Genomic DNA, 14,024 nt, shown 5'->3' with positions numbered 1-14,024 from the left:
TTTCATAATTTGAACTACATTGCAAAAAAAAATTGTGAACGCCATATAGTGGCAATATTGATTTTCCTATGTCTTTCTTTCAAATTAAAATCTTTGTTTAAATAAGTGATACATGTTAGATTGGGTAATGGATAGGCAGACACAGGCTAACAGTAACAACAGCTCTTTATTTAATGCAACAAGTGAGAACAATCCAGCGAAGGTTGAGTCTGACAGCAGCCCTTTTATAGGGAGCTGTCAGACCCTTCGACCAATGAGATTAAACCTCTGTTCCCGCCGGAACAGAGGACCTTGGTGGAAACCACTGGAGTTGAAGCTAGTATGTAACACCCCTCCCCTCTTAGATGGAACAATCCTACTGGTCACGTATTCACACAGGTAGGCGGGCTTTTGAGTAGCTCTGTCTGACCTGCGCAGTTCAGTCGAAGGGTGTTCTTTGAGCAGGTTGGACGGACCTGTTTGCTTCGCAGCTCCGCTTGGTGGAAGCTCCTGGAAACTTTCACAGGCCGCGGTTGGAGCTTCTAGAGCCGGTTCGCTCAGAGCTCGCTGCGGGCCTGCAACACAACCAGATAAGTTCCCCGTTACCCTCGGGCTTGAGCTGCCTGTGGAAGAAGTGGCGTATTGCTCCCTTTGGGTAGGGCTTTGGCTAATTCGTGCAGGAGTTACCTCTGGTTGTCTAAGAGTGGAGTTGGAGAGGCGGCCACGGAGTTGGTCAACGTGCCTTCTCCAATTCCGACTGTCCTCAAGCTCTAGGAGGTAAGAGCGAGGGCCGGTGATGCCTATCACTGTGGCAGGAATCCACAGAGTTCCCCTGGCGTAGTTGTGGGCGTAAATTGAATCCCCTATGCTAAAGTTCTGAATTTTACTTGTGGAGTCTGGGGGCGATGCAGCAGACTAGTTTGGGTGTAGCTGGTCTAAGTGGGACCTTAGCTGGCGACCCATGAGAAGCTCGGCGGGGCTTCTCCCTGTAGTGGTACTGAATGTGATGTGCTGGATTAGCAAATAGTGGTCAACCCATGTTTGCCAATCTCCTGGGCCCATCCTAGTGAGGGCCTCCTTTGCAGATCTCACCATTCTCTCTGCCATTGGAGGCCGGATGGAATGGCGTGACCAGGGCATGTCTGATTCCCTGAGCTGCTAAGAAGGTTTCGAATTGCATGGCCATAAATTGGGGCCCATTGTCAGAGACCAGGACGTCGGTCAGGCCATGCATGGAGAAAAGTACCTTGATGACCGCTTCTGCCATAGTTGAGGTCATCAGGACTACCTCTAGCCATTTTGAGTATGCGTCCACAACTACGAGGAAAGTCTGGCCATAAACTGGGCCAGCAAAATCAATGGGCACCCTAGACCACGTGCTTGAGGTCACTCCCACTCCTTAGTGGGTGCCTCTGGGGGAGCTGGTCTGGACTCCCGGCACAGTGTGCAGGTACCCACCCATTCTTCGATCTCCCTGTCTACGTTAGGTCACCACACGTAACTCCTGGCCAAAGACTTCATCCTGACAATTCCAGGATGCCCTACGTGTAAAGCCTCTAATACTGCAATGCGCAGTTTGGGTGGAACAACGACCCACAGCAAATAGCCATGAACAACAGACAATTTGTCACGTTTACAATGGTACATTTTGAATTCAGACCTAACAGTCCCCTTAGGCCACCCCCTCCATACCCAGTTCAAAATTTGTTTGATGGTGGAGTCCTTTGCAGAGTGACGGGCAACGTCACTGGACGAGACAGGACCAATGTCTAGGCAGTCAATGAGAAGGACTAGCATCTCGGGGATAGGGTCAGCTAGAAGTTCTGGCAGCGGACAGTGGCTCAAAGCTTCAGCGTGCCCCAAAGTGGAGCCTGGTCAGTGGATGAGATGGTAGGAGTAGGCAGCAAGGAAGATGGTCCATCTGGTCATCCGCGGTGATAATGACACAAGGGTAGGACGGTCCCCAGCCATTAAGCCCAGTAGCGGTTTGTGGTCTGTAATGAGTTCAAAATCACGGCAATATAGGTACTCATGGAGCCTTTTTACTCCGGCCACTGCAGCCAAAGCCTCACGGTCCAGCTGGCTGTAGTTCCGCTCAGCAGCGGACAAGGTCCTAGAGTAAAAGGCTATTGGAGCCTCGGTTCCGTTGGGCATGCAGTGGCTGAAGATGGCTCCGACGCCGAACGATGAAGCGTCGCAGGTCAACACCAGTGGCAGGGTCTGGCTGTACTGCACCAGGAAAGTGTCCAGTGAGAGAAGTCTTTTTACCGTGGCAAATGTGGTGGCTTCGGCTCTGCCCCAGGACCACTTTGTATTCTCAGCCAGAAGATGGTATAAGGGCTCAGCAACGGTAGTTTTCTGTTTAAGAAAGATGCTGTAGAAATTAAGGAGCCTGAGGAACGCCTGTAGCTCGGGTTTGATTGCGAGATGTAGGGGCGTCCTGAATTGCTTTAATTTTTTTCAAGGTCAGGTGAATCCCAGAGCCGTCGATTAGGTACCTTAGGAATTCAACCCTTGGCACATTAATTTGGCATTTTTCTTTCTTGAGACGGAGGCCTTTGTCTCTAATTCAAGCCAAAACAGTTCGTACACGTTTGAAAAGTTGCACCTCATTTGCAGGCGATATCAAGATGTCATCGAAATAGGGGACGACTCCTGGAATCCCCTGCAAAAGCCATTCCATGATGCTTTGGAACAGTCCAGGGGCAATACTAACACCAAATTGCAGGCGGTGACATTTGAATGTACCCCTGTGCATCACAATGGTTTGGGCCTCCACCGTAACGCCATCTACAGGCAATTTTTGGTATGCCTGCGCAATGTCCAATTTAGCGAATACTTTGCTGGGGCCTAGAGAATGTAGTAAGTGCTGTACAGGATAAGCGCTTTGTTGTAACGCTTTATTGATTGTACATTTTGTGTTCTGAGGGCATTTTATGTTTGCCGCTCAGAAATGGCTGCTCAAAGCCGCGTTGAGCTCCGGGCTGGATGTACTTGTTGGATTGCTACGCTCTTGTTTTGGTTCACCTAGTTGCCTTCCAATTCCATCCTCGTCGCCAGTGTTAGATTGGGTAATGATTGGCACACACAGGCTAACGGTAACAACAGCTCTTTATTTAATGCAACAAGTGAGAACAATCCAGCGAAGGTTGAGTCTGACAGCAAACCTTTTATAGGGAGCTGTCAGACCCTTCAACCAATGAGATTAAGCCTGTGTTCCTGCCGGAACAGAGGACCTTCGTGGAAACCACTGTAGTTGAAGCTCATATGTAACAATACGAATCTTATATTTTAGAAAATAAATATTTTAAATTAACCTGTACTACTGTATGTCTGCCTTATGCAATATTTCATTCAAACCAGCGTAAATTAGTCTGAGGTATTTATTAACATTCACAGTTCCAACCAAATTCAGTTGAAGTAAATTTCACAATATTAACATCTTGTAACTAGAGCTGCCTTTATTTGAGGGAAGTACAAGTTATTGTAGCTTTGATCCTGTAATCATAACCATGACAACATAAAAAATCCAGAGTTGCTTGCAAAGAGCAAGTGACTCACGTACTAGAAGCAGTTTACAGGAAATTAAGTAAATACCAGTGATGAAACAAGCTCCATTGTGGATCCATTTATAGGAACTTTATATTATATTTTAACCTAGAAATCTTTAAACGTTAAACAGATCAGACAATTAAACAGAAAGACAAGTAAAGGAAGCAAAGATAAAGCTAAGGGGGGGGGGGGAACTGTTTAAAAATAGGTAAGCACCTATGCCTTTGTATTTTTGGCAGCTTTATTGTTCTCCCAAGGCTTTTAGGTGGAAGATCCAAATCCCAAGTCAAACCAATAAACTTCTACAGTATCCCAGGATCAGTAGTTTGGACTGGATGAAGATGGGAGGAGGGACTCTTTTTTCCCAACCTAGATCTCAGTTCCTCCCTTTAATGGAATAGCACAATGGCTTATAAACTATTTAAAGTACAAGAGTTATGAACTACTTAAAGAGTTACAGCCTTTGCAGCTGTATCAGTCACAAATCATGAGTGTGTCTGTAGATCTATTATTATTATTATTATTATTATTATTATTATTATTATTATTATTATTATTATTATTATTATTACTCATGATTATAAATTGATCATTATATATTTTTATGTTTTCATTATATCATTAGTCATAGCTGCTCATTATATTTACTGCAATTGCTATCATTCCATACAAATAATAAACAAGATCATTATATTTCCTTGTTTTTTGCATTAATTTCTTAATAAATTGTTTGCAAACTTGTTTAATTTTTTTTAAGTTTAACACACTTAACAGCTTGATGCCTACATTAAGACTGGCTCTCCTTGTCTTTCTTTCTAGCTTTGATACACTGCATCTTGCTGGATTATAAGAACCAAAACAAGTGTTAGCTAGCAGATAAGCCTTACCTAGATTTAGACAAGAGAGGTATAATTTAATGACAAGTACAGTGGCGTTGGAATTTTACGTAGTTTCTAATGGCCTTTAGAACCTAGGATTTTTTTTGAAGTGACATCTCATTGGTGGAATCCCCACTCCAGAAAGGTTTCATTAGCACGCACATTGGCGTTGTTCAGTGCTGGGTCAAGACCTTTCTATTTTCCATGATTTTTCTATTTTCCTAGATAATTGGCTTTTAATTGTATTTTTTTTGTTTTAAGTTTTTCCATGACTGCTACCTAGGTTATGTGACGATTTCAGTTGGAAATGCTAAGTGTCGGATAATAAATGGGGAAGCTGAATGTATTTATTTTTTATTGTTTAATCAATTTCTAAAGCTTGCCCACTTGCCAGGATTTCTGCCAGAGACGTTAAAAAAATCAATGGAAAGAATAGTGTAAAAGATAACCACACCAAGAAAAAAAGAGATAAAACGTGGAACAATTAAATAGTTGCAGTGATTAATGTCACAGCAGAACCTGTGAGAGCTTTAGTTAGGATGGTTTTAGTACTCTCCCAACAGACAGCAAGATTGGGATCATACAGAATTTTCGGGGGGGGGGGTACTCTTCCAAAGAGCAGGCACGCCTAAGAATTGTTTGTTTTTTGAGTGTGGTGCCCCCCCCCGCCTATCTTTTCTTTTAGGTGGTTGTCTTAATTGTTTTCTTGTTAATCTTCCTTATGTGTGATATTTTAAGATTAGATCTCTGGCAGTGTAAGAGTTATTTTGCCTTACAAAATTAATTCTGGATTGTTTTAAAGCTGGAGATACACAATTTGCACCTCCCAAACCTACGTGTGACCTGGATTTCATTTAAATCCATGCTTTTCAGAATTTTGCAAAGCGGATGAAAAATAAAGTTGGAAGAGGCCATACATGCCATTGAGTCCAAAGCCCTTGCTCAGTGCAGAAATTCAGGTCACAGCAACCCCATCAGATGCCTGCCCAGCTGCTTCTTTTAGAGCATTTCCAGGAAAAGAAAGACCCCTGCACCTCCTCCACACCTCTGGATAAATTTCTAAACTGACTTAAATTTTAAATCAAAGCATATTATGCAAAAATATATTGTGTACTAGATTAAAATCATTTCCTTAGAGGAAAATAAATAGAAAAATATACAGATTGGAAGTGTACATTGATTTTTGTGTGGGCTCTCATGTTTTTTCCTATAGTTTGTAAAACCATAGGAACATTGGGTCTAAATAAATAAATAATATGGGAATGTAATCTAAACAAAGTTATATAAACATACATCATTCATATTCAGTTGATGCTGTTCAAAAGCATAATTTGAAATCCATGTATTTATTTAAGCGTTTAGTCTCTAATTGTTGTTTTTATCTTCTATTTTTCTTTTAGCTACAAAGTTTGACATCCCAGTAAAAAAGAAAATTGGCTTAAGTGTTACAGGACTATTATTATCACTTTTGTCTGTGACTGGTATCATTTTGTATGCCCGAGGTAAGAATTTTAATAAATAAATGTATTCCATCAAGCTAAATTGGGCCTTAAGCTACATATAGCAAGACTGAATTTGATAATAGCCAGTATGTGATAGTTTTTACATAAAAACAGGCAATTTAATGTGTGAAAGATTCAAAATGTCACCAAGTGAATTAAAGATATTATTCCTAACCCTGATTAAATTACTACTTCTATTTCTATTATTGTAACTGTCCTGGTTTTATATGTTCAACATATCTTTTGAATATATTTGGTATATATTATTCTTGCTACATATTAAATATTTATTTATTAGAAATATTATAAAAACACAGGTAACTCTGAGGGCATGAAATATTTGGTCATGGTACCTCTCCCTGCCCTTGCTGATTTTTACCTTACTATACAAAACATACATTTTTATTTTTCTTGTTTAATAAATCACCACAAATATAAAATAAATGGAATCTTGAATGCATTGTTATTTGTTCAGCTAATTTGCAGTCATAAACAGCCAAAATTGAGACTAGAAAGAGTAGAAATCCTTTATTAAAATATAGAATTGTTCATATAGATGAAGCATGTCCAGTATTAATTCTTGTCATTTAAAAATATTTGCATGAATATTTTCATCCTGTATTAGTAGGATACATTCCCCTTACTATTGGGTAAACATTTAACAGGAAAATGGTATTTCTCTTCTGCTGTTCTTCCCCCCGGGAGGCACTTAAGTAGGTCACCTTCATAATTTTCTGCTAATTTTAGAATACAATCATCACAATTATTTCCAAGGATGAAACTCTTATAATAAGCTATTTTACATGTTCTCTTCCAATGTTAATATTGCATCCTAGCTAAGAACTAATAATTAGTGGACATATCCAAAAATTCTATGGATTAAATATGAATTGATGAAGGTATATATTTAGTCATAACTCAAATTTGTTCCCTCTCTTACTTTCCAACTGTAGCTTTATTAGTTGCACATTTCAGAGCTAAGGGACAACCTTTTTCTTCAGATGTAGCAATTTTATTCCTAGCCAGTATGGCTAATGGTGGGGAATGATTGGAATAAAATAAAATAAAAACTTGGGAAAAGCAGAAATATCCTTTGGCTTAAACTTGATGGTCTATTTATTGTGATTCCCATTGCAGTTATTCTTAATATAAATAGTATTCTTACATAATAGCTTGACAGTAAAGACTGAATTGATTTTTTTAAAAATTGACCTCATCCAGGTGAATATACAACATTGGTTAAAACTGGTTTTGGCCTCATTGTCATTCCTGCAATCATCGTAGTGCCTCTTTTATACTTCTTGTTCACATCAGGTAAGAATCTTCTAATTTATTTGATCACTGTATTTCTTTTTTGAGACTAAGTTAAATGTAACGCTGAAGGGGCAGGGGGAATGCAGAAGGGAAATAAATCATAGAATTAGTAGAGATCTATTGGTACTGAACAACAGTATTCTCATTGAGTTTTAGACAACATTTGGGGAGAAGGAGGAAAGGATTCAGAATTTTGAATTGGTACCAGAGTACCAATTTGTGACATAGCCAAGGAGTTGGGTTTTTTTTTTGGTTGATATGTCAAACCATCAGTTAGAGATTCCTTTGATCTATCAAAGTATCACTTTCCTTGAAGTGATGATCTTTTACTGTCCTTTGGGAGAGAAGAATTTGAGCTAAAAATACCCAGTGGGAGAAAATGTACAAAACTTTTGTTTATAAGTAGATGTACTATAACGGATGGGCTGTTTATGGACTGTACTTGTGGTCGGGGTTGGCATTAAGGCCAAGTAGGCACTAGCTTAGAGCACCAAAGCTTAGAAACTACCAATACCAATCGTTTTAAATATAGAAATCTTTGCATCAGTAGAAGATGGAGCCATAAGTCATTGTGGCCTAGCATATAGTCCTGTGCCAGCCAGCATTGTTTGTTGGCCTTTAGTATCCAAATTCTGTTCTACTACATTATACTGAGAGTTGTGAGAGCCTCCTTGGTGTAGTAATTGCATCAGGGTGGAAACCAGGAGACCAGAAGTTGTAGTTCTGCCTTAGGCACAAAATTACCTGGGTAATCTTGGGCAAGTCACTTTCTCTCAGCTTTAAGAAGGTGGCAATGGCAAGCCTCTTCTGAAAAACCTTGCCAAGAAAACTTAGGGACTTCTCCTGGCACTCTTTGAGAATCGGATACAATTGGAACATAAGAAAAAAATAATTGGGATTGCACATAAAAAAAGTTACCCTGGGATTATTTCATTCGTCCATCTCGATATCTTTATCTGCTTCATACCTGATACCAGAGACATATTTGTACAAGTTTACATTATTTTTTAAAAGATCCTGACTTGTTCTGTTTGTCGTTTGTTTCTGAATATGTTCTTTTCTCAGTAACATTATTGTTCTTTCCCTAGTTTTTGAGAAGCAACCACTTTTTGCAGTTATTTTGCTAGCTCTGAAAGCACTTGGATATGTAATTGCTGTGGCTGGATTTGCTTTGTGTGTGACAGGTAAACTCTGTACTTTATCAAAGTAATAATATGTGTTACAGCTTGGTTCTGAAGAAGTTACTTAACTTTTCTACTGTGGCTGTCACAAACTAAAACAAAATGACAACAAAGCATAGCTATATGTCTATATCAAATTCAATACTTTTCAGATATTATCAACCCATATCAAATGCTTCTGGACTTCCAGTGTCCTAGTTAGCATGGGAAAGAATGCTGGCCCTTGCAGCTCAGCATCATCTTCCATGGTCTTGAAACGAAGGTAATAAATCAAAAGTGCAAATTATCGCAAGCATCACTGCTAAAAAGAATGAATATCTTTGAAGATTAGCTTAGCTGTAGCTTAATTTGTGTAGCTTGCTGTCTCTGTTTTTTTCCCCTTCCTTGCCCAATGATCCCCCTTTACCTTCTCTTTATTCATTTTATTCCCCCTCTCCCCCTTTTGCTTTCCTTCCTACCTTCTTAACCCATTTCAGTGTGATCCTTCCGTCACTCCCTTCCTCCCTTCCTTCTAGTTGCTACGTGCTATGGTTGTGCATGGCTTCAGTTTCAAGAGGGAAAAGGCACTTTGCACAGTGGCCTGCATGTAAGCATCCATTGCATCTTCTAAAGCCAAGCATAGATTTTCCTGGGGTTTTGCTGCAGCAGCTGTTTGCAGCTGATACTCAACTCTGGGAAAAGACATGGATGCTTTAAGGAGCTGCCAAAGAGGACAAAAATATTACATTTGACGATTTGTTTCTTTTGACCAAGATTAGTATTTTATATCTTTTGCATTGCTTTCATGTTTCCCACCTTGAATGCCTGTGTAACAGGTGGGATATACAAATATAACACATAAAGCTATAAATAAAGATACTGCCTTAATATGGGGCTACCATATCAGAGCTGTAAATTTCCAAATAACAGATCAAACTCTCTTTGCTGCCACCTAGTGATTATTGCACTTTTTGTTGAAGCCCAGATATGGAAGTTCTGTATAATATGAACTGTGAAGCATTTTGATACGATTTAAATAGCATCATTTTTGAGCTTACAGTTTTGTTCACTATTGTGGACTACTGTATCCTGCTATCTGATGAATCAGTGTTTGTGAGAACAGATATGTTACCATGACAGACATTTTGTCATGCATGTCAGGCTTCCTTCATGGCATATATTTGCAAGAGTTTGAGTTCTCTTAAAATTCCAGATATGCCTGCCAGGCCTCTGGGTTGTGGGTTGCTTCTTGCAACTGAAAGTGTTTAATTGTTATGTAACTGTTTTAACTGATACAACCTTCCCTATACAGGTTAAGCAGACTCATGCACAAACTGTTCTGCCATAAAAAAATAAAAATAAAATTCTGTTAGTCCTAACTTTTGTATAGCAAAGCCATGAAAAAAATCAAGCCTCATTTATGTGTATAATTTCAACATGTCCTTGCATGTTCTACTATCATGTCTGAAAAATGTAAAGTATGTGGACACTCAAACCATCTATACCAGGGGTGTCCAAACTTGGGAACTTTAAGACTTGTGGACTTCAACTCCCAGAATTCCCCAGCCAGCAGATGGCTGGGGAATTCTGGGAGTTGAAGTCCACAAGTCTTAAAGTTCCCAAGTTTGGACACCCCTGATCTATACAGTGTTGTTCAGAGCTGGTGAAAGTACCAGCCTTCCGTCTCATCATCTTTCACCGCTAACTTAAATGATCACCTTTTTTTCTCTCAACAGCATGTCAGCCGACACAAGGAGCTGTTCTGATTGCAGGCTTAGCAATTATTAGTGTTGTAGCAGCAATTGGCTTAATTTATATTATTATTATTGGTAAGTAATTTCTGTAGAAAACGTTTGCTCATTTATTTCATACTAAGATTATTTGCTCCCAGATTATTCTGGGTAGGTTACTTTTCTTAAAAAAAACAACCAATTATGACACACACACCCCAACAAAAAGAAAACATAAACAGATGATCAGCATCCAGAAGGCAAACTGTGTAATGGCACAACATCCAACTCAATTACTTCTATACCTGGATGTGTAGCCATATTTTCAGAGATTTTCTGAATGTCATTACGGTGGCAGCTGGTGGGATGCTATTCCAGAAGGCAGGTGTTGTTAGAGAAGAACGCACTTCTTAGTTCCCAATAGATGATATTGTTTCATTGAAGGCATCCCACTCTGCCCAATCACACTGAGCAGAAACATTCAGCTATAACCCAATGAAGTACATTCAGCATCAATATCCAGACTATATGTCATAATAGACTTTTTATATAATAACTGTCACCTGGAATTGGACTTCAGTTCTGTCATCACATAGGCATAATAGAGCAGGCTTATAATTGTGGGTGTTCGTGCATTCTGAGGCAGCTGTAGCTTCTGGGTGGCCTTTACAGAAAGCCTGATGTGGAGGACCAAATTTAGTTACCCATTTATGAGGTGATTAGGCTGTGAGTGATTGTCTGAACAGTGAGGAACAGGCACAACAGGCATAAGATATAAGTATTCAGTTAAGAAAATTATCAATTTTTAAAAAGAAATTCTTATTCAATCTTTTTTTTTAACAAAACAAATATTTGGATCATAGTATTGTTTGTGAATGAAGAAAGTTAATACGATGTGTGGCCTTTCCTATCGTGGCACATCGGTCATATGTTATATTTACAAGGTTATTGTTTTTAATCAATGTCCACAGACCCTACTTTTTCCCCTCCTGTATGCAATTCACATATACAGCAATTAAATCCAGTCAATCATCTGGGGTCACGTGGTTGTTGTTTTTTTAGTTTAGTTTAAATAATTATCATATATCTATGCTTAGGCATATAACTATCTGAATAAATCACACTTAATATATGCTTTTTCTGCTACTTAGCTAAGTTTCTTCTGACAAAAGATATTGCTTAATGAACATGCAGTTAGAAAATGTAGCCTTGGTTATTGGGAAAGGTAGTCTAGAACTGTTTGGTTGGTTACAGACTCAATAACACCACAACAGCACTTAAGACTTTTAGCTGAATTAACAGTTATGTGATATATTTCATATGATCCACAACTGGAATATGCTTTAATATACCCCTTATCAGGAACATTTCATTTTTTTAAATTACTTATGCCATACTTTTACATTTGAATATTTGAAGCCTCAAGCAAGTAGGGCAAAATTAGGAAACTTGTAATAGATTAGAGTGAAAGAGTAAAAATTATGGCATTTATGGTATTAATTTATGACTTAAATTAATTAAAAGCTGCCAAAATTAAAGGAGGATTCAACATCATTAAGAGGAGTATAGATGATCAGCTGATTGTGAACATTTATCCAATGGTCTAATAATCAGTATCTTAAAAAATTGAAGATGACTGCTGTATTATCGTTGTATTCAACGCCATAAATTATTTCTTTACTTTGCATGGAATTACTATTTTTAATTGATTCAGATACAGTGCTAAGCATAATGTGCTATTAGCCTATGTTTTGTCATGAGATAACATCATAGTATTTTGTGTAGACTGGGACACTATGGCCTGTTTAGCAAGCCATATTTAAAATATTGGATTAGTGTGTGAATTTCAACCATTCTGTTTCTGTTCATAGAATATTTAAATTTGTGCCTATAGAAAATGTTTGTAATATGTATGATGAAGAACCTGCTGTGACTGGAGCTTTCATCCTCAATAGTTACTTCAGACAATGATGATTTTCATTGTGCATAAATCTTCACTGCTGCATAGATAGAGAACAGATCATGCTAGGTAGAAATATAAGCGAAGGCATGACTGTGACTATTTAAACAAGTAAAAGTCAAACAAACACTATTCAATAGTGGCTGTTTAATCCTGAGTTGTATCAAATACAGAGAAGTATTTGAGTCCAGAATTATCTACTCAAGCGTTACATTTAGAGTTACTTTTTAGTATATGTTTTGCATTAATTTATTGGTGCATTGCGTTGTTATGCATGTTTTTCAGTGACAGGCATATCTCATCATATATGATTTGTATGCTACAATCTTCCAAAGGTGTATCAGGTACCTAATTTTACTTCTATTATAGTACAAAGAGAAAAAGGTGTACTATATTGGGTTAATAGTAACCCTACAACTTATAAGTTATATATTTCCCATTAGGAACTTAATTATAATTATAATACATTTGTGCATTCAGTCAGCAGACAGAAGTACTGCAACTTGCTTTATTTTTGTTCAAGCCACTTGATCTTTTCTATCTTAGTACTCTCTGTTGCAATGAGTACTGTTGCAGATGATCAGCTTCCCTCATGTTGGCTAAGGCTAGAGGGAATAGGATAGTGACCAGAGCAAAAGGACAGTGTGGTATTTAGAGTACTAATATTAAACCAGAAGAATAATCAAATGAAATCCAAACGTTTTTTCTAGAAGGACATACTCAGTGTGCAAGGTTGAATGGCTTAAGATACCAAACCTGTTTTGCCATTTTTGAGAAAATTACATCAAATAATATTGGAAGAGTTGTCAGGAAATGTATATAGTGCAATCCATAGGTACTCTGGAATCTTAGATGTAGGGCAAGGTTGCTCATGCATGAAATAACTCTACCCATGATATAATCCATGATATAATTGCCCTCTGGAATATTCCCCTGTCAAAGGTGAGATCCCTCCCATACTCCTGGCCTTCCAGAAGAACTTAAAAACCTGGCTCTGCTGCTTGGCCTGTGGCCCTCCTAGGGTCCTCTTCATTGAGGGGTGCCCGATAGGACAGAGAAGAGTCTTTCCCCGAGGTTGTGTATAATTTTGGTTTTAATTTTTTTTTATTAATTTGTACTCTTTTTAAATTGATTTTTGCACTTTTTAACTTTTATTATATTGTAAACTGGCTACAGTCACTGGACTATTGAGATGGGCAGCACAGAAGTCCAATCAATAAATAAACAAACTCTATTTTAGTTTAAAACAGTTTAAACTAAATGCAGTTAGTTAAAAATCCAATAAAATTGTCGTTTTGCTATTGAATTTCAGTGGCACAGTTTAAAGGAGCTTCAGAGAACGCAAATTGATGGCTCACATCTGATTATCTTGCATACAAATCCCAGAGCTTCGCTTTACGTGGCCCTTTGTTCTACAGTAGAATTAATTTTGATGTCCCATTATTATATCTTAATTTAAACAGCAAGATTTTAGTGTACAAAAGTGCTGATAAAAGGCTGCTTTGAAATAACAAATAAAGCAATCTAAAACTGCATTAAATAATAAATGATTTGAGTCAGCTTTGATGTAGAGAGTTTTTGCCCTTATATGTAGTGCCAGCTGGAATGAAGTCATGGTTAGTTTAAAAATATTTATATCCTGTTGTTTTGTTACAAATAGCTGCACCTAATGGAAAATACTGTATAAATCAAATGATTAAATTATAGTGTGAAAAAACAAACTTCAATCAACAGAGAGAAAAAAATCAAGAATGACAGTCTACAATAAGCATTGTTTGGTGTATTCCTGAAAACCAGTTCACACATGCAGTTCTGTTGTACAATGTCTGTAATTAGTATTTACTGTATTAATAGATTTCTCATATCTAAAGAGCAACTTTGTATTTTCTTCCAAAAATTCTTCTTTTCCCTTTCATGCAAACACCAAAAAGGGACAAAATATGTGGGGT

General features: G+C 38.0%; 1 protein-coding gene across 3 annotated transcripts in view; it reads left to right on the top strand.

Annotated features, from left to right (window-relative positions):
* Positions 1–14,024, top strand: part of CD47 (CD47 molecule) — an 83,712-nt gene that overhangs the window by 47,177 nt on the left and 22,511 nt on the right. For all 3 annotated transcript variants that reach the window (XM_081951455.1, XM_081951457.1, XM_081951456.1), the window contains 4 exons: positions 5,810–5,911; positions 7,133–7,225; positions 8,314–8,409; positions 10,122–10,214. In XM_081951455.1, coding sequence (XP_081807581.1) covers positions 5,810–5,911; positions 7,133–7,225; positions 8,314–8,409; positions 10,122–10,214 — 384 coding nt within the window. The remainder of the gene's footprint in view (positions 1–5,809; positions 5,912–7,132; positions 7,226–8,313; positions 8,410–10,121; positions 10,215–14,024) is intronic.

Source organism: Natrix helvetica (assembly GCF_964273705.1).
Source record: "Natrix helvetica genome assembly, chromosome: 4".
Taxonomy (NCBI): domain Eukaryota; kingdom Metazoa; phylum Chordata; class Lepidosauria; order Squamata; family Natricidae; genus Natrix; species Natrix helvetica.
Note: the sequence above shows the minus strand (reverse complement) of the source record. Positions and strands in the feature narration are given on the sequence as shown.